General features: G+C 42.5%; 1 protein-coding gene across 2 annotated transcripts; it reads right to left on the bottom strand.

Moving 5' to 3' along the window:
• Positions 1–408: 408 nt before the first annotated feature.
• Positions 409–3,608, bottom strand: SDR42E1 (short chain dehydrogenase/reductase family 42E, member 1). Of its 2 annotated transcripts, none has more exons than XM_030956087.1 (3): positions 3,511–3,608; positions 3,190–3,291; positions 409–1,945 (listed from the first exon to the last, which is right to left on the bottom strand). In XM_030956087.1, the coding sequence occupies exons 2-3, from the start codon at positions 3,255–3,257 to the stop codon at positions 838–840; spliced, it is 1,176 nt and encodes a 391-aa protein (XP_030811947.1). In that variant the 5' UTR covers positions 3,258–3,291; positions 3,511–3,608; the 3' UTR covers positions 409–837. The 2 variants fall into 2 exon arrangements, with proteins under 2 accessions (XP_030811947.1, XP_030811948.1); XM_030956088.1 differs by lacking the exon at positions 3,511–3,608 and adding an exon at positions 3,370–3,509.
• Between the last annotated feature and the right edge of the window lie 19,896 nt (positions 3,609–23,504).

Raw genomic sequence — 23,504 nt, 5'->3', positions numbered from 1 at the left:
GATGGTGTTAGGTGTTAAAGAAATATTATTAAAGGCTAAAAGTGTTTTATAAATAGTGGAACGTGAACGCAATCACTCACCAAATGTCTTTGATGAATTATTTGTTTAACCATTCAATAATGCTGGAAAAAATCATAGGTTTTATTTATGAATGCACTTTCAGCTGGCTCATTCATTTTAAACAGGCATATTTTACTGTTAGAAAAATCTACAAATCTGTGGTGCTTCAAGCACTTTGCTGTAATTTAGATTAAGCATGGTGCATTTTCCAGAAATGTCATTAGATATCAGAGTTAACTCAGGAAAGCATACCAGAATGTATTCATGTAAAAACCTCATTTATTTATTGTCTAGAAGTTTATCAGTTAATCTTGGTTAGGCATATATACATCCAAGCTGGGAAGCAGAACTGGAGTTTGGAATGTGATCAAAGAATAAATTTATTCTCCTCTGGATCATGTAACACAAACTCTTTAGGAATAAAGGGCAGGGATCAGGAGTAAAATCCCATCAGGGAGGAAGAGTCAGCCTAAGGACATTTGTTCCATTCACTGTATTGTGCTGTTGTATCTGAGAATAAAATGCTGTTTGCTGAGCTTCATCTTGTTAGAGATCTGATCAATTTCACTTTGAAGAGAATGAATATATAAAAAATTGCACCTTTTTACTCAGCAAAAGTAACAGCAGAACGGAACAGCAGCTCCGTTCCTTGGGGATAAAGCTGTTATTTACCTCAATCACACAAGTATGTATTTTTTAAAAAATCTTTTATTACCTGTCTGTCAAAACCAAGAGTAAGCAGAGAACATAACTAAATTGTCCTCAGCATTTCATCTTTCAGAGTGAAAATGTCGCTGCAGACGGAAGCCAGGAGATGAGCACAGCAATCAGCAGCACAAGCAGTCCTCCATCCCTAACCAGGTGCATCATGGTGTAATTTCTTGGCTTTGGTCCACATCCCTGGGATCTAAACCACTCCACCACTTCATCCAGGCTGTACTGCTGGGGCTTATAGCCCAGCTCCTTCCTGGCCTTCTCCATGCTGAAGTAGTGTGTGACACCAGTTTTGTAAACCTCTGTGCGAGTGAGGAGGGGCTGGAAGTTATAAATACGCCCCACAAGGAAATGAACTATTTCAGTAAGGAATGCAAAAAAATAGACAAGAGAGAGGGGAAGGCGCAGGGTTGGGAACTTGTAACCCAAACCTTCCACTAGTGGTCGGAAAAATTCAAAGTTATTGACAGGCCTGCCGTCAGAAATGAAATAGGCCTGGCCTGCAGCAATGTGCTGCTTGCTGGCTCTGAGGGCCTCGGAGGCAAGGACATGAGCCTGGACCAGGTTGTCCACGTGTACAAACTCCACCAGACTCAGAGGGTCTCCATAGACAAATTTAAACAGTCCCCTTTCAATGTAGCTGACTATTCTTGGCAGGTGTCTCTGCTCCCCAGGCCCGTAGATCCCTGCTGGCCGGAGAGCACAGGTCCTCAGGACACCTCTCCCATTTGCCAGCTCAGCACCGTTTGCCTCCAGCACCTTCATTTCAGCTAAGGATTTCGTTCTGGAGTAGTGATCAGGGTGAAGGTGTAGAGGTAGGTAAGGCAGAGACTCATCCCCATTTTCTATAATCTGGCCTCCAAATATCACATTGTAGGTACTTGTATAAACCAGGCTGGACACTCCCCTGCTCCTGCAGGCCTGGATGACATATTCTGTTCCTTTCACGTTAACATCTTCTATAAGTTTTCGGTTCAGCTGCTCCCTGCCAGACATTCCATAGGAAGCGATATGGAACACGCAGATTACATCTCTGAGAGCTTCTTCCACTTCAGACAGGCAACAGATATCTCCCTGCATGAACTTTATTCCCTCTGGCACGGTGTGAAGTGGCTTCACCACATCAAAGAGAATCACATCGACTCCCTTTTGATATATGGCACAACCTAAACTGAAACATGACAGAAACCATACGTTAGGATACAGCACCATGGTGCATGAAGCATCTCACCTGGAAGGGAGAGAAGACTATTAACTGTTTTTATGCTGATTATTTTTCTGGTGGGAGTCTTTTAAATGCTCAGCCCCCCACTACGGGGAATATTCAGCCGTGATAGTTCAGGTACTGAACTGATTTCTCACATTCCATCAATACTTGGAGACAAAAATAGAAAAAAAAAGAGGCAGAACTGCTGTAAATGAAAATTCTGAAGAGAAATAATTGAAGCTCTGTCCCCTTGAGATCAGCAACAGCAATTTTCAGACGTGCAACTATTGCCAAATTTTTTTTTTTTTAAAGCTTTACTTGTTTTATCTTACTGCTTTTGTGCCATCCCAGTTCTGGCAAAACAACAGGTTGGTCTTCGCCATTGTGTTCGAAATTTACAGAGGAGTGGGAGAGATGCTTCTAAGCTGCTGTGAATGCTTTGCCTCATGTCTACATTTCACTCCAAGTCACAGGTATTGACACAAAGTGTAACTCTGGTGTTTCTCTTCCCCTTTCCTACATTTTTGTATATCTGTTGTGCTTTAAGGGCATGAGAGTGGAGAGAAAAGCCAAGCAGAAGTCAGATAGGCATCTCCTGAGATCTTTTTTTTTCCTTCCCCTGACTTGAAATTTACTTTATTTTCTGGTCCTGCCTGTGATCTCTCTCCCTCTGTGAGCAGTTACAGTCTAGGGCTCAAAATAGGATTTTTTCTTTACATGGGCTGCAGAGCCAGCTACAGCAAGGGAAAATGGATTCCACTGAAATGTGCACCTTATTAACAACCCTAATCCTAAACCATCACTGTTCATGAAAATAATATATTCTTCAGAGTTCAGCTAGAGTTGTTAACCTATAGAGCTAAGCACATGTGTAACCATTTGCAGGTCAAAAGAAAACAAGTGTGGGCTTGTCCTTCAGAGGGGCTGACGATGGTGATCCCACCCCTCTACAGAGGTGAGCACACACGTAAATGTCTGCCAGGCTGCTGCCTGACATTTGGAAAGGGGATAACGGCTTTACTTACAGCCTCTGGAAACAGAGTGACTGAGGTTGCTTAAAACTGAGACCGCGGGTGAACCAGAAGATGGGAACACCTGGATCAGGTGTCTCAGGCCCACAGTCTCCCTTCACAGATGGATTTTGCTGCCTCCCCAGCAGCAACCTCTTACATTTTCTCCTGTATGTAATAACTATTTAATACACTAACCGGAAGCCAAAATAACCCCCTCCTCCAGTAATGAGGACTCTTCCCTTGGCAGCGTTTCCTTCTTCCATCCTCCTTCCTTTCGCACCGCGTGCTGGGACTGACCTACAAAACATACCGCAAACACACCCATAAAAACCAGTCCGCGTTTTACCATCGCCGCACATTCCCGTCCTTATTCACCGCTCTCGTTCACGCTTTAATTCCGGCCCTTCGCCGGGGAGCAGGAGGCGATTCAGCGCCGGGATGGCTCCCAAGGGAGGGAAGCTGCTCCCGATGAGGGAGCGCTGCGGCGGGGCCGTGCCAGGCCCGGGCCCCCCGTACCTGCGGCGCTGACGGCCTGTCCCTGCCGATTCCCGGGGCGGTGCCGATCCCGATCCCGGGAAATGGAGCCGGGCGGGGCGGGGGCGGCCCGCGATGGCGGCGGGAGCTGGGCCTGTGCTCCTCTCGGCCTGTGCTGGGCTCGCCAGCCGTGCTGGTGTGGATTTCTGTGCCGGGCCGGTGATGCTGCTGCCTTCCCGGCGCAGCCTCTGAGATGGGGGCTCGGTGGTGAAATGGGAGCCTGTCCCGGCCCGATGTTTGTACCGCAGCCCCCGCGATCGATCCGGGTCGGGGCAGTCCCCGCGATCGATCCGGGCTGGAGCAGCCGTGGGAGAACAGCTCGGGGGTCTTGGTGCCTGGGAGCTGGACCTACCCCGGCCCTGATCCCCCGTGCCCCGGCCGTGTTCCCCCCATTCCCCGGCTCTGAACCCCCTGTACCCCGGCCCTGAACCCCCCGTACCTCGGCCCTGTTCCCCCCATTCCCCAGCCCTGAACCCCCCATTCCCCGGCTCTGATCCCCCCCGTACCCCGGCCCTGATCCCCCTGTGTCGAACCCCCCGTGCCCCAGGCTGATCCCCGCAGTGCCCCGGGCTGAGCCCCCCGTGTGGGCAGCAGGGAAGGGGGGATTCTGCCCCTCTGCCCCGCTCAGGTGAGACCCCACCTGCAGAGCTGCCTCCAGCTGCGAGAACTGGGATTGCTCATCCTGGAAAAGAGAAGGCTCCAGGGTGATCTAGGTGTGGTCTTCCAGTAGCTGAAGGGAGCTCAGAGGAGGGATAGGGCAAGACTGTTTGCAATATATGTAGTGAGAGGACAAGGGGGAATGGCTTCACACTGAAAGAGTAGGGTTAGATCAGATATTAGGAGGAAATTCTTCCCTCTGAGGGTGGTGAGGCCCTGGCACAGGGTGCCCAGAGATGCCGTGGCTGCCCCATCCCTGGCCTTGGAGCAACCTGGTCTAGTGGAAGCCCATGGAACTACATGATCCTCAAGGTCCCTTCCAACCCAAACCATCCTGTGATTCTCTCAGGAGGTGCCTGCAAGTGTCACCCCAGGGTGTGAAGCTCTGCAGAGGTCTGGGACACTTAAGAGGGGCTGAGGAGCCCTTGACTCTGGGTAATTTGGGTGGACATGGGAGTTTCTGGGCTTGCTGCTGAACATTTCTTCATGGGAAGGGTTGTCAAGCATTGGAATGGGCTGCCCAGGGAGGTGCTGGAGTCACCAGCCCTGGAGGTGTTCCAGAAATCGCTGGACATGGCAGTGCTGTGGTTCAGTTGATGAGGTGGTGTTGGGTCAAAGGTTGGACTTGATGATCCTGGAGGTCTTTTCCAGCCTTAGTGAGTCTGCGATTCCCTGGTGCTGTGGAGGTACCACAGCTGAATGTCCCACCATACCCTCACAGCATCTCCCTGGATGAAAGTGGCTGTCCCACATCCTGCTGCATTTGTTGTGAGCCTGGACCATGGAGCACACTCACAGCAGTCTGCTGGGCCCTCTGCAGAGGCTGAGATGTTTTTGGCAGTGGGAAAACCCTGCCCAGCACTGCCTGGCTGCAGCAGAACTGCTCCCGAGTTCACATCAGCAGTCCCAGCTGTCTGTGAGAGAGAGCTATAATAGGAAAACAATGAAGAATTACATGATCAAAGTCTGGCTTGTATTCCATTGTATTCCATTTTTCATTTGCAGAACTGAGCCACCTGGGGAATGCCAGAGAGTGGATTCAGTGTCAAAGCTACTTAAAACTCTGCAAAACTCCTTTCTGTTTTGCAAAACCTTGACAGAAGTAGATGCAGTAGGCTCTGTTGTATTTTTGATGGATGGCTGGCAAGAGTTAGAACTAAGCAGATTCTAAGAATTCTGCAAGTACTAAAGATTTTTTTTTCTTTAGCAATGATTTCTTGCTGGTGAACCTCTGGGACTCTTAAATAGAAATTTCAAGATGGAGCTGGTGCTGTACCTGGTTATACAGAGCTGCTGCACTTGTGGAGATGTGCAGAGGGTCTGGTGTGGAGGGCATCCCTCAGTCACAGCTGATTTCCCTGTCTCCTGTCTATAGCAGGAGAGTGGGTTTGAAACAGCCTTGAGGCATCCCCTAAGATACCATCCAGACACATAATCAATGCTGTGTTCACAGAGGTATAGGAATTCTAGCTCACAAGCAGAAAAATCCCTCACTTATTCCTAAATACTAGAATGTAAAGATTCTGTATGGCTGCACATGCCTTCAGGATTTATGCATAATCTTGATGAAGGTTTTGAGAATATTTTCCCAAGTGTTTAATCACCTGCAAAGTCCAAAAGAGTCCTGAACTTTCCCTGAGATCTGTGGACACAATTTTTTTTTACCTTTGAGGAGTCTTACTGAGATTAGGGCACTTGGTGGTTCTCTTTTGATCAAAGAAATTGTGTTTGAATGGAATACTGAAGGATCACAGAATATCTGAGGCTGGAAGGATATTGCCCTGTTGAACCCCTGTACAAAGCAGGTCCAGGCAGAGGGGTTCCATGGGTTTGTGTTGGCATTGAATATCTCCAAGGATGGAAACTCCATGTTCAGCCACTTTCTCCTCATAACTCCCAGAGCTTTGTGCTCTCTGAGCAGTGGCCTCACCCTCTGTGTTTGTGAGTAAATCCCTCTGTTTGAACAGGCAGCTGTTCACCTCAGGATGACGTCTGTCCCCTGGACTTTGTGGTGTGTCCATCCAGGACAATTTGCAGGACTGAGACCCCTCTGTACTTTCTGCTTTATTTTGCTCTCTTGTATGTCATCTACAGAGAGAGAATTGTGACAGGGTATCTCAGAATTATGGATATTGTGACTATAATAAGGCTGTGGTTTAGATACTGTAAAGATGTTGCTCTTAAGCCACTATCAGTTTTATTTCTCATTATAGTGAGCTGTCCTTTTTTGGCTTTAGAGAATAGTGAGGAAGATTCATTCCTTCAAAATGGTGACATCTGTGAAAGCTGTGGGTAAATATTGTCCTCCTTTGACATTGACAGATCTGTTGTTAAGACATGACACTCTCAGATCTCAGTTTTTCACAACCCATTTATTACTGGTTTTTCATTTCCTGTGAGACTCTGCCTTTCCTAAGGTTTTATGGACTTTCTGAATGTATTATAAGTTCTGTTTTGCCATAAAATGAACGGACTTCCAGTTTTATTTTATATATAATAGAATGTTAGGCCTGAGATTGTGTCCTTCTTTAAAAAAAACATGCAAACCGTACTTTTCCCCTTTAAAGATCCAGGCTTTTGGAGCATGCCTTGCATGTATCTCAGCATGCAGGGAATGAGACTACTTGAAGAGATTGCATTGATATCTTGAATTGCATGTTAGGGCAAAATGTGTCAGGGTAGAAGGATTTGCAGTGTAACTGGGAATTATCTGCAGTGAACCTGAAATGGGCTGCAAAGGAATCCTTAAATCAGCTAAATAAGCAGCTGCTGTAAACAGTGCAAGTTAGAAAGAATAAGCAATGAAATAATTAATTATTCTTTCATAGTGTGTTAGTTCATCTGGTTCCCTTTGCAGTTTAAAATACTTTGCTAGTAAAATTATTTTTGTCATCAAAATACAAAATGTGCCAGCAGTACTATTTCAGGAAGCAGGGCAATATTTCATCAGGGGAGATAAACCTTAGCTTACTGTTTTCTTACTATTTGATTGATTTCTTTTAGGTATTACTTAATTGTGATTTTTTTTTAACTGAACAATGCAATGAGAGAAGAGAACAAGATTTAAAACTAGGTTGAACCAACCATGTTTATGGCCTTATTAAAACATAAAACCAATTGGTTAAAGTGGTACTGAAGAGGTGAAAACAGAACATATATTGTGAGGGAAATTTGAATTGTAATATTCAAAATTAGAATCAAACATTCAGTCTGGATGAGACTGGAATATGTTTCAAGGGGGGAAAGTGTTATGGATAAAAATGCTAGTCTGAGTTTTCATCTTGGCTCTGGCAGAGGTTTCCTTAGTGACCTTCAGAGTATTGATTTGTGTTCTGTGACAAAGGTGTCATTGAACTTTCTCCCTGCCTGAGGTTATGGTTGTGCTGCTTTTGTTTGTGTTTCTGATGCTCAGATGGGAGCTGCTGTAAAAATAAACCAGGAAATCAGATTTGTGGAGCTCAAAGAGCTCAGAGAAGTGTGCAAGTTACACCCTTTGAAAATGTCAGCACTGACTTCTTAGGGCAGCTGTTGACTGTACAGTGTTGCTTGTGGAAGTGTCATACATCTGGTGATGTGGAGATGGCCATCCAAAGTGCTTCTAGTTCCTTTTTCATGTGAGTTCCAGTAATGGAAAAACTATTTTTTCCACACTGAGAAAGGAAGATTTCAGGATTAATTGTATTTTCTGCTTAGTGAACACCATTCACTGAATTGCTCATCCAAGCAGTTGCTTTATATCATTTTCCTAATCTAATTCTGCTTTAGGACATATGACTTTATAAACATTTTAGTCCTGACTAGAAGGAGGTGCAGGGAGTAGTGGATTCCTTATCAAAGTGGGAATTCACAAAATGGAAAGAAGCCTCTACTCAAAAGTCTTGGAAAGGGTCAGACTGTTTGCAGAGTATTTTGAGATCCTTGGATGAAGGAAGATTTTTATGTTTGTTATGTAATTCTTTCCAGACTGTCAAAAAATAAACCTCCATTTTATTAGAGTTTTGGGACCATCTTGAGTGTGGATGTGGATTTTGGGGTGCATGTTGACCTGTAGCTAACAAGTTCCTTTTCATACATGTCCAGAAGCAAGATCCAGTGAAGGACCCATGGAGGGAAGGGGATGTGATGCTGTCCCTGCTCACAGGGTTCTGTCCCTGCTCACAGGGTTGTGTCCCTGCTTATTTGCTCGAGGCAGCTCTGCTCAAGGCTGTGCAGGAGGGAACCTTCCATCCCCCCTTTGCCCAGGAGCAGCTGGGAGGGAGGGTGTAGGAGGGTGCAGTCAGCTTTCAGAAGGGAGAAACTGCTCAAACTTTGTCTGTTTCACCCCAAAAGAGCAGTCAAACCAACTACTTGAAGTGTCTGGGTGGTTCCTTTTGCAATTCCATACTCAGATAACGCCTGTGCCCTGAGAGAAGGAGCTGTTGTAGCCCTGCTGTAGCACTGACAGCATTAATGTCACTGTTGAATTTGATGTCAGGGCTTAGTTCCAGTGAAGTATTTCACACAAGACATGTGCCCTATGTAGTGTAAACAACAGGCTGGCACAGGGCAGCCTTCCTTCGCAGGACACAACAATTTAGGCTCAGTAGGCATGCCTTGGCTGACTTGGATTTTCTGGGTGGGTTGCACTGTGGTCATCCTCACGGAGTTAGTTATGAAAAAATCATTGCTATAAAAGACACTGAAAATGCTTTGAATTCTCTTGATGAGGATTCTCAGGGAACAAGCTTGATTCTGAGGTGTCCATTCAGCAGTAGGAAGTGATGCATACATTCTGTGGAGCCATCAGAAATTAACTTCTTTTCCATTCTGCAATGCTTTGAAAAATTTAGATTATCCCATTTCCAAAAGTAGCAGTTATTTATCCTAAAGGGAAGGGAAGAAAGTTTGCATATTTTGGGATAAGTGAATGGTTGAGCATAAGTCTGTGTTCTCCTTTTTTACTTTGATGACAAGTTGCTGTTTGTGGTCTCTGTGTCTCTTTGTGTACCCTGCAGGGCACATCAATAACCCAGTTCTTAGAATGAGTATATATTCGTCTTCATAACCTCCATGGAGCTGAACAGAGTCTGCAGGGACTCACCCACTGCTGAGCACTTCACTCCAGGTGTCTGAAGTCAGTGTTTGCTCCTGTGATATTGATTTTAAGCTCCCTTAAGCTTCATGTGTTTTTTAAGTGGTAATTTGACCTGATGCGTTACCTGATGTTCTGAGGTGTTGATATCTGTTTGCATAACGTGTTGCGCTGATATTCATCCTGAGCAGTACAAGGTGATGCTATCCAGTGTAATTGCAGCACCTTGGAAGTAAAAGCCAAATTTTAGCTCATCCTGTACCCTCATTAATAATCTCAATATTGCACACAGGACTGCAAGGGCTCAAGGGTTGAGCCTCTTTGTACCTGAAAGGATTATATACTTTAAAATTTTGTATGTTAAGAAACGTCTCATGGAAAGATTGTAAAATATTATTGCAAATACTCTCACAGATGTTTTTGCTCTCAGAGTAGGGGAGGACAGGGTTTGGAATGCAGTGCTGAATGTCTTTGATTCTGTTACTTAAAGCAGGTCTTCTACATTCTCAATAGGAGGCTATTTCAGAAGGTAATTATACACTTACATTTCAGTAATTGTCTGATTCAGTTTCAGGTGTGATTGATGTGCATCCAGATGCCCTTATTTACCACACTAATAACAAGGAAAGGCTTCTTGTTGAAGTGATTTATAATTTAATTCAGCTATCCATGGCTTTACAGAAATCTTACCCTCCAGCAAAAGCAAGATGAAGTTGGTCTGTTATGAATCGTTGACACTAATAATTGAACACCCAGTTGATGGTACTACTTTGATCTTTTGGAAGGATCTAAGGCATCTTTCAGCTTCACAGGCAGCTAATCATGTGCTGTAGATACCATATGTAGAACAAACTCAAGGCAAAATGTGTTCATTAATCCAAATCTTGTCCTGTGCTAATTTTCTGTGTGTGTGTAGGAAGTCTGCAGGCACTGGTGGTTAGGATGAGATGTGTCAGCAGGAACACCAGGGCCTGAATTTGTTGTAGCTTTTCTGTGGGTTTCTCAGTGGAAAATGCACTGGATGAGGGGGAAAGGAAGTGTATTTGCTGAAGAAATGTTTTCTGTCTTCACACTCCTGGTGCTTTCATATTCCTGGTTCTGTGTTCAAGGCCTAGGCAGTGGTCTCCCATTTTCAGGCACTGAGAGCTGCATGAGATCAGGACACTGGCTTAAAAAATGTTACTGCCATTTAGTTCTGACCTTGAAAACATTCCAAAAATTACATAATTTTGCAGAGGAAAGATTAGGTAAGAGTAGGGGAAGTAGGGGAAAACAAACTCAAAAGAAGACAAAATCTCTTGCTTCAGCTGTGCTTGGGCAAGATAACCTCCATAAGGCTTCCTTAATGGCATCTTGGTGTTTGCAAGAGCACCACACTCTTGTGTATCTTTGATAATGGTTTATTCTGTTCCACAAAACTAATGATTGCAGAATTCAGAAGCATTTTATCATGGTCTGATGTGTGACTGTATTCTGAGCTATTTCAAGATAAGAGATTCTGACACAAGCCTGAGTTTTCCTTTAAAAGGGATTTGTTCAGAACCAAAAATTTTGAAGGTTCAAAGCACTTAGTCAAAACAAAATAAATCCAATAACTCTAAAATGGGGAAAAAATTCTGATGTTACAAAGGTGAGATAGTTATAACATGCATTTTTCTTCTGTTCAAAAGCCTTATTTGGACATGTTTGATCCTGGAATGATAACACAAAGAAGGTAGGATCTATTCAACTGGAGGTGTGCTATGACTTACAGTAATTTACTGCAAGTTATTCTTGCTCCTAATTTTCACTCCTTGTGGCAGAAGTTGTGGGTGCAGCATCTGGTTATAACTAATTTTGATTTTTTTGCATCTTTTGCAGGAGAAGCAAGATCTGAATAACGAGGGAATTGAAATATCTGATTTTTTCTTTGATTCTTATGGTAAAACAGTTCTGAAGGAGCTATGCATTTGAAGTGCTGCTTCAATGTCTTTCAGAGAGTATCCAGCCCGTAGAAACAGAATTTGTGCCAGTGGAAAACACTGGATTAATTCCAGTCATACATCAGCTTGATTCTTCATTCATCATAGGATCATGGAAGAATCAAACATCAAACACATTATGGACAAACTGCATAAGCTGAAATGTTCTTCTAGATGACTTAGAGGAACAACATGTTCTAGTAATTGGCTTTCTTGTATAATGAAGGTTTCTCAAGTTGAATACGTAATCTTCAAGTTATCAAAAAAAAAGGCAAGGAAAGCCTGGTTGCCTGGTTTAGCAGTTGTTGTTTTAACACTTTCCAAGAGAAAACATCATCTGGTGCAGTTCTTTCCCCAAGTGTTTGACTTTACATTGACTGAGCTCCTTTGCCCTTTTAAAAACTGCTCTGTGAAAGCCTGTGAAAGCAGTTTGAGTGGCCACTGAGAATCCCTTCAGTGCCATATTGTTAATGGCAAAGCCAGCAGATTTCACCATTTGTGTTTCCTGTGTAGTTTTGGTCCTGGCTCCTTTCCCTTCTGCTATAAATAAAGGTAATCTGTGCTAGGAACAGGCATCAACACAAGCAGGCAGTTAATCACTCTTCAACATCATGCACATTATTAGCTTATCAGGCAGAACCGTCCCACCTCCCATCATGTTTTATCTGTTTATGAAGAAAATGCCTTCCATAATTGTAATTGAGAAACCAAAATGACTCAGAGTTTGGAGGTGTCAGTAAGAATACATTGTGCAGCCAAACTCCCTGTGTCTTGTGTGCAAATGGGTCACTCTGCTTTTGCCATGTCAGCAAGGGTATTGTTCATGATGGGCTTCCCCTGCTGTCCTGAAGTTTATTAACTTGATGAAAATTTCAAATGTGGGATGTCCCTAGTGAGAACAGGCTACAGTCATTCTTCCCATTTTGGTTGGAAACTCCCTCATTATCTCTGGTACAAAAAGAAGCAGTCCAAGCAGGGCTGAGCAAGGAGGCAGGGCTCCATCTCTTGTAGATTACACTTTAAAAAGGGGTCTCAGTTAACATCTGCTGCCACCAAATCCAGTTTTCCCAGGTAGTCCTGATGCAATATTACATCATTATTGAGTTCCATAATTCAGACTTCTTCAAATTAGAATTTTTAGATTATTTGGGTTACTGAATTTCTTGAACAAGTTGGCTGCTTGGTGCTTCTGGCCATACTAGCTGAAGTGATTATCAGCACTGATATCTTGGGGTGAAGGTGCTGTATGTTACAAACTTCTAATTTACTTTCTTCCTTTATGGAATAAATAGAGAAATATTTAGTGTATAAATTAAGGCTAAATTAAACATATGTATGTGAGTACTACAGAGTATAATTCAGATGAAGTAGCTGGAGCTTGTTTTGTGCCTCATGCTGAAGGCTTCACAACAGCACTCTAAGAAAAGTTGTCAGAGTAATTTTGCCCCCTTTGGTGCCTGTGTTCTGTGGCTGCATCTGCAGCCTTTGAGTTATGACTGTTGTATTTCAGCTGCACTCTCTGAAGTCTCTGGGTGATGGAGCTGTCCAATTTTAACTCTTTTAGTAGTTGAACTGTTCTCTTGCAGGTGAGGTATCAAATGTAAACCTTTAACACCATTCATCTAAGTCTTCAAGATCCTTTACTGTAAATACTGATTTTATAAAAGCTTTCTGTGTTCTCTGGCACTTTAGAGATTTTAGAGATTACAAAAGGACATATTTATAGCAGCACAAACCCAAGCCTGTGATGGCATTCAGAAGGATGGATGAAAATAATTGTTGCCACTTCTCCCCTTTTCATTAGAAGTCTTTGTATTTCCCGCTTTATTTTTTGTCTTGCATTACTGTAAATTGAACTTTTACATTCATGGATAATTTGTTGAATGCATTCCTGTTTGTGCAGGTGTGTACAAGGCTGCATTGTGCTTTAGCCTCATGAGGCTGCAGTAGCTGTTTAACATGCTCACAAAATTTCACAGAGTATAAAGTTCCAGTTTTAAAGGCTCCAGTGTTACCAATTTCTGTCATGGATCCAATGATCCTAGGGGGTCTTTTCCAACCTAAATGATTCTATGGTTCTTTGCCGTTAAAAGTACTCATCTGAGTATTTTTGAGGCTCAAGTTTGTATTTTTTCCATCTGTGAGGTATCTCCGCTCTGACCTCTGTTGGTTAAATCCAGAGTTTTTCATGGAACTTCTGTTCTCAGAAGGGACACAGTGGGTGGCTCCTTCCAGCTAGACTTGGAGCGAGGAAGATGTGTGAAAGATGATAGAAGTGGTAAGAGTGGGGTGCAAAGAATCCTCCCAGAATTGTGAAACTGAGGTGGTGTTCAGGACAGAACCTGTAGCAGTTCTGCAGAACAGCACTCCTGGGAGCCTTGCCTGGATTAGCATCTCACTGCTGCTTTGTCCATAAATTCCAGCTCAATGTGCCTCTGCTGCAATGCAGGTACAGTTTGTGCCTCACTGAAGATCTTGGATTTGACACTTGTTTTGTTGGCAAGTTGGTTCAAGTTTGAACGATCTGTGCCTTCAAAAGAGTAGGAAGAGCCTCACCTTCAGCATTTTAAAACTCCTGTCGTTTTTAAAATTTACTTTTTTTATCTTCAGTAATTGTGCTTGGATTTATCAATGCTGAAATTTTGTTTCTGATAACAGACATGAACCAAGTGAGGATAATATCATTTAAGTAGATAGAAGAGGATTATCTTGTGTGTGAGAAACACTTTGTGAGTTGCACCACTGAGGCCGGGTGTGTCATAGTTACAGTTGGCCATGGGCAAAATCTTCATACACTAACATTTTTATTCATGCTTTTGGCATGATTCCCATGGATGAATAATATCTTCTTTCCTTGTCTTTCTGTGTAAAAGCAAGTTTTTCCCCACCTGCATCTGCCCATTTACATATATAGACATTTCTTCCACTTCTCTCTGACACCTTTCTGATGAGCCCCTCCAGTCTCCACTGCCCACTTTGGATTTTCTCAGCTGGTCATCTTCTTGCTTTTTCTTGTTCTCCAGAGAAATTCTGTATCAGCATCTCCAACACAATTGTCAGCTGACCTTTGTTGTGATGTCTGTGAAGTGTTTTTTGATGAGATGTGCTCCAAGAGCCCTTCCCATCAGGATGATCCCTGAGTGTTTGAGCACAGGACTGAGAGCCATGATCCAGGCTGGGATTTTTCACTAAATAGAAGATGATCTCTCTGCTTCAGTTCGTTGATGTGTTCTGTGGGAATGGTATTCACATCTTGGAGCATTTATGACAGCTATGTGGTTAAATATTCTGGTGGAAATGAAGCACCCTTGAAAGAGAGATTGTGCCAGCAGAGTTTTTCTTCAAAATACCATTTTCTTCTCTATTTTCTGCTGTAGAGTCTGGTATCTAGAGGTTAATTCTTAATTTTTTCCCACTTTTCCACATGTAGTCGGGTGCCTCATTTCCATTTGCCATTTTCAATGTAACTGTGGGGACAGAAGACTGAGGATGAATCAGTTATCAGCAATTAAACATATGAAGGGAAAATTATACTCTTAAGGATACAAACATACTCCGTATAAATTTTTTTATTTAGTTTGAATTTTACTAGTTAAGTTTGATCAATATCTACTGATTTGCCTCAGTACTTCCTGTGGTCCAGTTTTAATTTCTGCTTGGAAAACCTCCCCACCTGTCTCTGCTTCAGTCAGATGGAGTGGGTTTCTCTGGGACCATCTCTCATTATTTGGCACATCTCATTTTCAAGGTGCATTATTTTATCAAATGTAACCAACTCTTCTTTGTAACCAGTTATAATGGTAAGAACTTTGAAACTTTGAACTTTTAAATGACATTGAAATTCTTATTTTATCAGCACGAAGATATGTTTGATGTGATCTTTTACTTTCTTTAAAAACCCAGTTTGAAGGAAGCAAAAATTACTCCTAGGGTCTTTTAAATTCTAGCTTCAGTCCATAAATTTGACTGTAGACTTAAATTGAAAAAACATAATATTTAACAGGTAACATAAAATCCTTAAGAATTGGATATGCTCTCTGCTTTAAAATATTAGAACTCAGAAAAAGGGAATCAAACCCATATAAGAGCTCATTGTTAAAAGTAATTGAGAACTAAAAGCCTCCTTGGATACTTGTGTGTATCCTTTTAAAGTTGATAGAAACTGTCTGAGAACTTTCCTGAAAGCACGTGCCTGGAATAGCTCTTGGGCATGAGCTATTTAATGATATTCCAGCCTGTTAGAATGGAACTCCTGTGATCTGGAACACCTTTATGTTATTTCAGAACACTCTCAATGTGTTTACAGATTTGTTTGCCCCTCAGTTAAAAGTGTGGTTCAGTGGTGAGCAAAAGTATTTCCCTTCTGGTGCCCATTTGCATCCCATATTTCAGCTCAGTTCCATTTGCTCACTGCTGAAGTCCTATCCTGACTTGCATCCCTAACAGAAAGAGAAAAACTCCACCACATTATAGAGAATGGGTTAAGAATTATAAAGGGTTATTAATTTTAATAACTGCATTCTGAATCTGCCCATATATGTAGATATAAATATAAAAATCCCAGAAATCCCAGGGACAAGACACAGAACCTGTCTGCCATCTGACATTTTTGACAAGCTCTCCAGAATTAATCTGTCTAGGAGCCACAATGCTCAACTTAATTATGGAAAGGCTGCATCTGTGTTCAAAGCTGTTGAGAGAGAAAGAAGAAAGTAAAAATGTCCACTAGGTTTGATTAACTGCTTTCAGCCTGATGAATAAAGACAGATGGTTACTAGTTATTTTTCCTTAATGGATTTTGGAGCTCCATTTGGTGGATGAATTAATGTTATAGGTCCCAAATCTGCCTTTGAAGCTACGCCTGCCTAACCCTTAGTGATTCCAGCAGAGTTTGCGTGCCTCCAAGAGAGACGTTTGCCCTCAGGCTGCCGTATATATTGTTAAAAACAGTTTTGAAATTAAAAAATAAAAGTGAAGCAATAATTTACACTATTAATAAAACAAGTTACAAGCTCTGCACAGCTCAGGAAGGGATCTCTTACGAGGGATGATTATTTTGAAGTGTCTGTGCAAACTTATCCCCATAGAATCTGTACCTGTTTGGGAATGACATCCACCTGGAGCCTGACAATATTTTAATACCAACTTTAGAAGTTGGAGAAGTCAGTTTTAAAGTTGCACTTGCTAGTTGTGTCACCTGGAAAGCAGAAATAAATAGTTTTATAGTGTAGGTTCATTTGCATGAATCAGTCATCATATCTCAAATCCAGGTGGGGAAGGTTTTTAAGGCAGGCTCTAATTCTGCAGGTGTGCATGTTTGAAAACATAGCTGTGAATATTTCTTTCTTTACTTGCATGTGAATATCTGTGTTTATTTTTAAGAATGTGCATAAGTGTCTGTGAGTTTGGGCTCTCGGGGATCATTTAGGCCTAATGGGTCTCAGGACTGTCATTCAGCAGCCTATTAAATCATCTGCATTGTTTTATGAGTGGATAGTCGTGGTGATTTTAATGGGATTAAATTTGCTTACATCCAAACAGTTTTTGAGCCAGGGTAAAGGTTACTGAATGATAAAAAAATGTTTAAGATGCACAATATAATAAAGGGAAGCAAACCAACAAAAAATTACATTGAATACACAGATTGTCCATAGTCAGTGGATTGCCCAGAGGAAAAACACCATTTAACTAAAATGCTGCCTGCCACAGAACCATCAAACCCCCCCAGACCCTGAAAGGGACCTTGAGGGGTCCTTGCTCCTCCTGCTCCATGGCAGGATCATCTGTCACTGAGTCATTTCTGACAATGTTTGAACACAATTGCAGCACAAAAACGGCTGAAAAATGCCAGGAATGGGAATGTCCTTCAGATCTCAGCACTGAAGGGGAAATCAGGGGCATCCAGTGTACATAGCATTCAATCACAGCGGTAATGTAAGCCATTGCTTACATACAGAGTGAGGTCACAATTCCTCAACAGGAAAAATCCATGGCTGCAGCCTTTGGAAGTGAGGGGCTTGTCCTTCAAGTGACAGCAAACAGAGAGCGCTGGGGGCAGGTGACACTTTGTCATGGCTGATTGCTTCATGCTTTTTGAATCATGGCTCGTTTTTCATTTCAAAGGCTGCCTGATGTAACTCTGAGGAAAATCTAAAAATAAGCAAATTCCACTGCTGAGAGGAGGAGATGTTTTTAAGAGTTTGCAGGTGGAGGGAAGGCACGTGGCAGATGTGCTCAGTTAATAACCCAAATGACAACGGGGAGATGCTGCCACCCATTTTCTTTCATCCCTTTTGCAGAGTCAAAGCTCAGACATGTTCTGGGGCTCTCAGTTTTGTGTGATTCATTTTAAATGTTGTCACTATCTACAGCGAATGACAAGTTATGCTGGTGATGTTGTAAATCCCCCCCTCGCTTCAAAGGGACTCTTTGAGAGAGTCTCTGTTTGTCCACACATGCTTTAATCAGACTTTTGATTACCATACTTGCCTAATTTTCTGGGTTTACCTCTATATTTACATTGCTATTCATAAATTTAACTGCACCAAAATTATGTGGCTTTTGCATAGATAATACCTAAATGTTTGAAAACATTTTGTGGTCTGATATTAAGATGGAATGGAAAAGGCTGGATGTAAACCAGATGTGTCTCCAACCTGCCAGTGTTTGAAGGCATGCAGGAGGAAGAGCGACAGAAAGATGATGCAAAGTGTGGTTTTTATCTGATGTAGATATGGTTGGTATGACTTGTGGTTAGGGCAGAGCATCAGAAGTAAGGCAGGAAAAACTGCATTTGCTTTTCAGGAAGCACCTGCAAAGAAATGATCAGGCTGTGGGCTATGGAAATGTGGAAATCCTTTGTGTTCTAAGTACAAGAGATGCTGAGATGCTGCCATTAACTTCAGAGAGGCAAAACTGCAGAGAAGGGAAGGGAATAGGGAGATGTAATGAAAATCTAGTTGGAAAAGCAAACGAAACTTCCTGTTGAGAGTACAGCTTATGTCTTTATTTCTCATTTATTGAGGCAGCACTGTGCTGTGCTCTGTCCTAGGCAGGGCTGGGATGTTACTTTGAATATACCAGAGGAAATTTTAGGGAACAATCTGTGCTGTCAGAGAAGTGCACTCCAATAAAGTGGTATCTTTTCTTCTCTCACTGATGGTTTTCTGAAAATGGTTTAATGTTACTGGATGACAGGAAAAAGGCAAGCAAGTGTAATTTCTCATGAGGATAACCTGGAGATGATTCTTGGCTAACTTCCTAAAGAGTGCCTAATTGCCTTTAGGTTTTCTGATTCTATCCTCTTCTTGGAAAATAATCACAGTTGGGTTGATAAAAACGACTTATTTTGGAAAGAGTGCAATCCCCTTTTAGCTCTTCCTGAAAGCCCAGAGATACATGGATGTCTGGAGACTTCAGGGGGAAAGCCTCCCTTGCACATACAAAGGAGTGCTCATAATTTAATGATTTCTCTGATGTTTTGTCTATTGCAGGAAATTAACAAAGGGTGATTAGAGTTCTTGTAAATACTGAGGCAGAACTTACAGCCCTTGGCTTAATTTACAGGTCCAGATTTGCCATCAGTACAGACATTCTTCACTCTGAGGTTCTTTTTTCCATTTGAAAAAATAATGGGAGATTTAGCTGAGGAAATTGTTGTTATTGTTGCTGTTGTTATTATTATTGTCTTTTGGTGGTATTGAATTTTGAGGAATGATGTGCTACAGCTTTTTGTTCACTGCCAAGAGATGATCTTCAGGATCTATTGTCTATCTCTGAATTTACAATATTTACCATTATTATATTTCTAAAAACAAAATCTCCAGCAGCTTAGAGGTAAAAGATATTTCTTACTTTTCTTTAATAGGTATACACTTTATTTGACAGGAATTATTTTCCCTAAGGGTCTATTAAACAAACAGTTTGAAGACAAAGGAGAGGTTGCACAGCTTTATTTTCACTTTTTTGCTTTAATTCAGTTTATGCCTGTGAGTTCAGAGATCTTAATTCACAAAGATCCTTGGCTGCATTTCTAGCTTTAGGCAGAGTAATGGTTTTGTTGTCTTTACTGGGACAATCCTCGTGCTTCAAGTTGAGCACATGAAGAGAGAACAGGCTGAAAGAAGAGGATTATCTTGACCTTTGTACAGGAGCTCTGCAGAATTTATAAGAGGAAAATCTGTTTGCCCAAATGAATTTTGGTTAAGGAAGTTCAACACTTTCTGCATCCACAAGTGACATCTTGACAAGTGTTCATGTAGCCATTAAGTCCAAATGTATGAAGGTGTTTATGTTGTCTCAGAAGCTGCAGCAATAAAAGTAAGTAATTTTTTTCCCTACAGGTCCTATATGTTCTTAATCACTAGAATATGGTTTCTGTCTTGCTTAATGACTCATTTGTTGAAACAGATTTTTGTTGAAACCTGTTTTATGCTGAAATTATTTTCCAGGAAAAACCTTGTAGAGCAGAACCTCCCTACAGAACCTGAAACACAGAGCCCTGACCCAAGCCACAAAAGAACAAGAAGCACAGGGAGCAGGAGCTCTCAGGAGCCACAGCTGAAAAAGCCCGAATCAGCAGGAAAAACAAAACAGTAAATTGAAGAGTTCTGTGGGAAATTATAACCTGAAATGAAAAACAAATCTGTGACTAGCAGAGAAAGCTGAAACAGAAATTGGAAGTGTAGAAAAAGTGCTTCATGCTTCTAGACAGTGAAATTGATGTTCCACTTGGGACAGAAGAATATCACTTGTATCCAGTTGGGACAGCAGCTATTGGATATGACACATGGCGCTTCTGGCTGAGGGAAAGTGCTGAAAGGAAAAAATACTGACTAGTAAATTACTGGAAAGTGCAAAGAAAACCCATGGGAAAAGTGCCAAAGAATTGAAAAACAATGCAGGATGAGGTAACAGAGACATGCCTGAAAACCTCGTGGTTGAACTGGAAGCTTCTACTATGCTGGAAAGTCAGAGAGGCTTGAAAAAATTATAAACATCAGGAAAATCACTGAACTCTAAAGGGAGCCATGAGAAGCAATGACAAAAGAGATCTCATTACCAAGAAAAAACCAAGAAAAACCTTGGTGGTGTATTTCAAAGAAATTGTGACCAGCCTCAGCTTCACCACATTTCAAAGGAACTGGGGAACGTGAACCTTTCTTCTGCCCTTTTTTTTTTTGTGTCAAGAAAGCAATCCAAAGCACAGGCTGCACCCATCATGCTGAAAAACATAAAGCCAGCAACGTATGAGAGGACAAAAGCTTCAAGAAATGGGGAGGAAATAAGTGAATGTCTGTGAAAAAGTGATTTAGCCTCCAGAATGGGAGTGTGGAGTCAACAATTTGATGTCTGTGATGAAGGTCCCACACACTGGAGGGGTGTCCTTGCTGTGTCCTGGGGACTGGGATACTGCAGCAGGTGAAAGGTGCTGTGAGTGTAGGATTTGAAGGAAGACAAGCTGGATTTTTAGAGACTGGCTGTTCATGTTGCTGATTACCATGGAGTGATTGTTCTCCAGGAGAGCCATCTTCTTTTGCCATTGAATAATTGACTGTCACCCATGTATCATGAAGAGATTTAGATGGTAGGGCACATGTGAGATCTGCAAAGTCCCCAGGAGAAACATCAGGAACAAAGTGCTCAGTGAGGGCCAGCAATGGCCCAGCTGCCAGGAGGATGCTCAGGATCATTTCTCTGCTGCTGTTTGCCACTGGCGTGGCCTGACTCTCGAATCAGGGTCCAGACTTCAGTGCAGACTCTGTACTTGCCATGGAATAAAAGGACAAGGCACTGAGTTATTGTGAGGTGGCTCTGAAAAGCCATCCCTCTTCTCCTGGGAGAAAGAACTGTCTTGGCAAGGGTAGGGTGAGCTTAGCCCCACATCAATTAACTTAAATCCATTCTTGTTGGAAGAACAGACATGTCATGGTGATGCAAAATCCTGACAATTTGGAGGAGCCTTCCTTTTTCCAGGAAACTATAAGGAGAAGGTGAGATAATGGTGTATATTCATAGCATGAGTAAGCATGGCAGAGAGAAATAGGAAATTATGTAAACTCAATGGCAATCCTGGGTTACTGTAGAGCTTTTAGAGCTGGAGACATCTCAAAAGTGTAAAGAGAAAAGTAGGTGTTTTTCAAGATGAGTAGTTGGCACAGGATGATAAAAGTTACCTTGTGGCAAAATTGTGCTGAAAAATCCTCAAGCAGCAATCTGTCATTGCTGGTGTCAGGGAAGTGCAGAGGCACTGTGGAGTGGGTACTCCATGCTAGCATTTTCCAGCCAGTTTTAGATCATAACCTCCTTTCTGCTGTGTATGATCTACGCATTTACACGGAATTTTATTCGCCCACCTGGGTGAACACTTGGTCAACTTCTCATTAAAGGAAGCCTTCAGTGGTTGTATTTTATTTCAAAATGATAAAGTGAGCATTGATTCAGACAGAATCAGTCCTGCCAAACCAGCTGTCCTGCAGGGGTGTGGGTGCAGACAGATGCTGTGTCCCTGCACCACAGTGGGTGGGTGTATAAGGAATGCATGTGGCACCCCCAGCTTCCCAAATATTCCCCACCCTGCCAGCTGGGTCTGAGGGAGGGGCTGTGCATGAGCACAAAGCACATTTCAGTGGGGGATGTGGTAGGGGAGACTGGAGCAGAGGGGGAATCTCATGGAGCTTGCTCTGCAGCCCCCAGCCATGGTGGCCACCCCTTGCCCAGCTCTGCCTCATCCCTGCAGGCTGAGGGCAAACACCAGGCTGGGGGTGATCATTCTGCCCCTCATCACACGGTGGGAAAGCTCCATCTTGCTGTACCCTCAACTGTGAGAGCTCATGCTCTGAATGCCAGCACATTTGCGATCATCTAAATTGCGTGACAAAGACCAATAATGGAGAGAGCAAAATTCTCCAGGAAAATATTTAAGAAGATGCCTTAATGGACAGCAAGGTATAGCTGACCTCAAGAGCAGCATGCTAATAAAAGCAGAAGTAAATGGCAAAGAGAAGTGAAAATATTTCTCCTTTTGTGCAGTGGTGGGAGGATGGGTGAGTGAGTGTTCACAAGAGCAATGAATGATGGGCAGACCTTGAGGGTGATGTTTCTTTAAGACAGTGACTTAATCTCTGGTGTAAACTACCTGCAGAGGTATGTAAGCATTATCACTGGCTGGAAAAGTGTATATTCAACAGATCTGTAATCCCTTGAAACCCCAAAGGCATAATGGAATGGGAATGTGCTCTGTTTCATGTCAGGTTTGCACCAGGCGCCTCCATTTTTCGTGTCTGAAATCAGATAGAGCAGCACCACATTGTCTTAGCAAACCAGCTAGATCATGTTAGCTGGGTCTGTGGAAGGCTTGTCTCTCAAATTACTCACCAGGCATTTTTAAACAGGGTTAAATATGCATGGCTAATTTGTATCTTAATCCCTTTGGCTGGCTGGCTTTTAATTTTTTATTTATCATTTCAATAACTTCCAGAACACAGCACAGTAGGTATTAAATCTCTTTAATATATTTAATTGATTATTAATTGATTACTTTCCCCCCCCTACACAACCTGCTGTGGCTATCAAGCCAGTGATTGCTGCCAAAACCAAGGTGAATGTCATCACTGGAGATTAGCTGAAGACTCAGTCTCAGGTGTGCTACCTTGTTCACCTAACAAAGTGCCCCTCATGGCAAACCAGCAATCTGCTCTCAGCACCCCCTGAATGTCAATTTACTGAATGTGGAGTAGGTAAATAGGCAAAGGTAGGCACTAAAACAGAGAATGTAATTTGGGGCTTTTTGTTGAAAGAGGAGGGTTATCCATAAGTGATAAAGCCCAAGACAGTTTGTGTTCCAGAGTTTAAATAACCCGGGCCTGACTCATTTTTGTCACTGCCCATCATAAACCAGTTCCACTGAAACTACACCCTAAGTTTTTTAAGCAGGAAAGCCCAACTGTTCCTTGTAAAAGAAACTGCTCCTTTTCTCACTGTCGAGGAAAGTGTACTTTGAAGTTATTAAAAAAAAAAAGCAGTTAATCTTTTCCTGGAGCCAGTGCTTGCTACATCATGTCCATTCCTGGTGCTGTCAATCATTATCCAGCCAGCACATTGTTCAGAAGGTGGAGCTGTCAGGCAGGAAGAATGAAAGGTGAGGGAAGGAAGGCTCCTGCTCCTTGCTGATGCCAAGGGTAAGTGAGATTATGTCAAAGCTTTAAACAGAGTCCCCTTTCTCTGCCCCACCCCCTGCTCCTATATAACACACACTGCATTTAGCAATACCTGCTTCCACCCAGGCA

The sequence above is a fragment of the Camarhynchus parvulus genome, chromosome 11, assembly GCF_901933205.1.
Source record: "Camarhynchus parvulus chromosome 11, STF_HiC, whole genome shotgun sequence".
Classification (NCBI taxonomy): Eukaryota; Metazoa; Chordata; class Aves; order Passeriformes; family Thraupidae; genus Camarhynchus; species Camarhynchus parvulus.
This window is presented reverse-complemented; position numbering and strand designations above follow the sequence as displayed.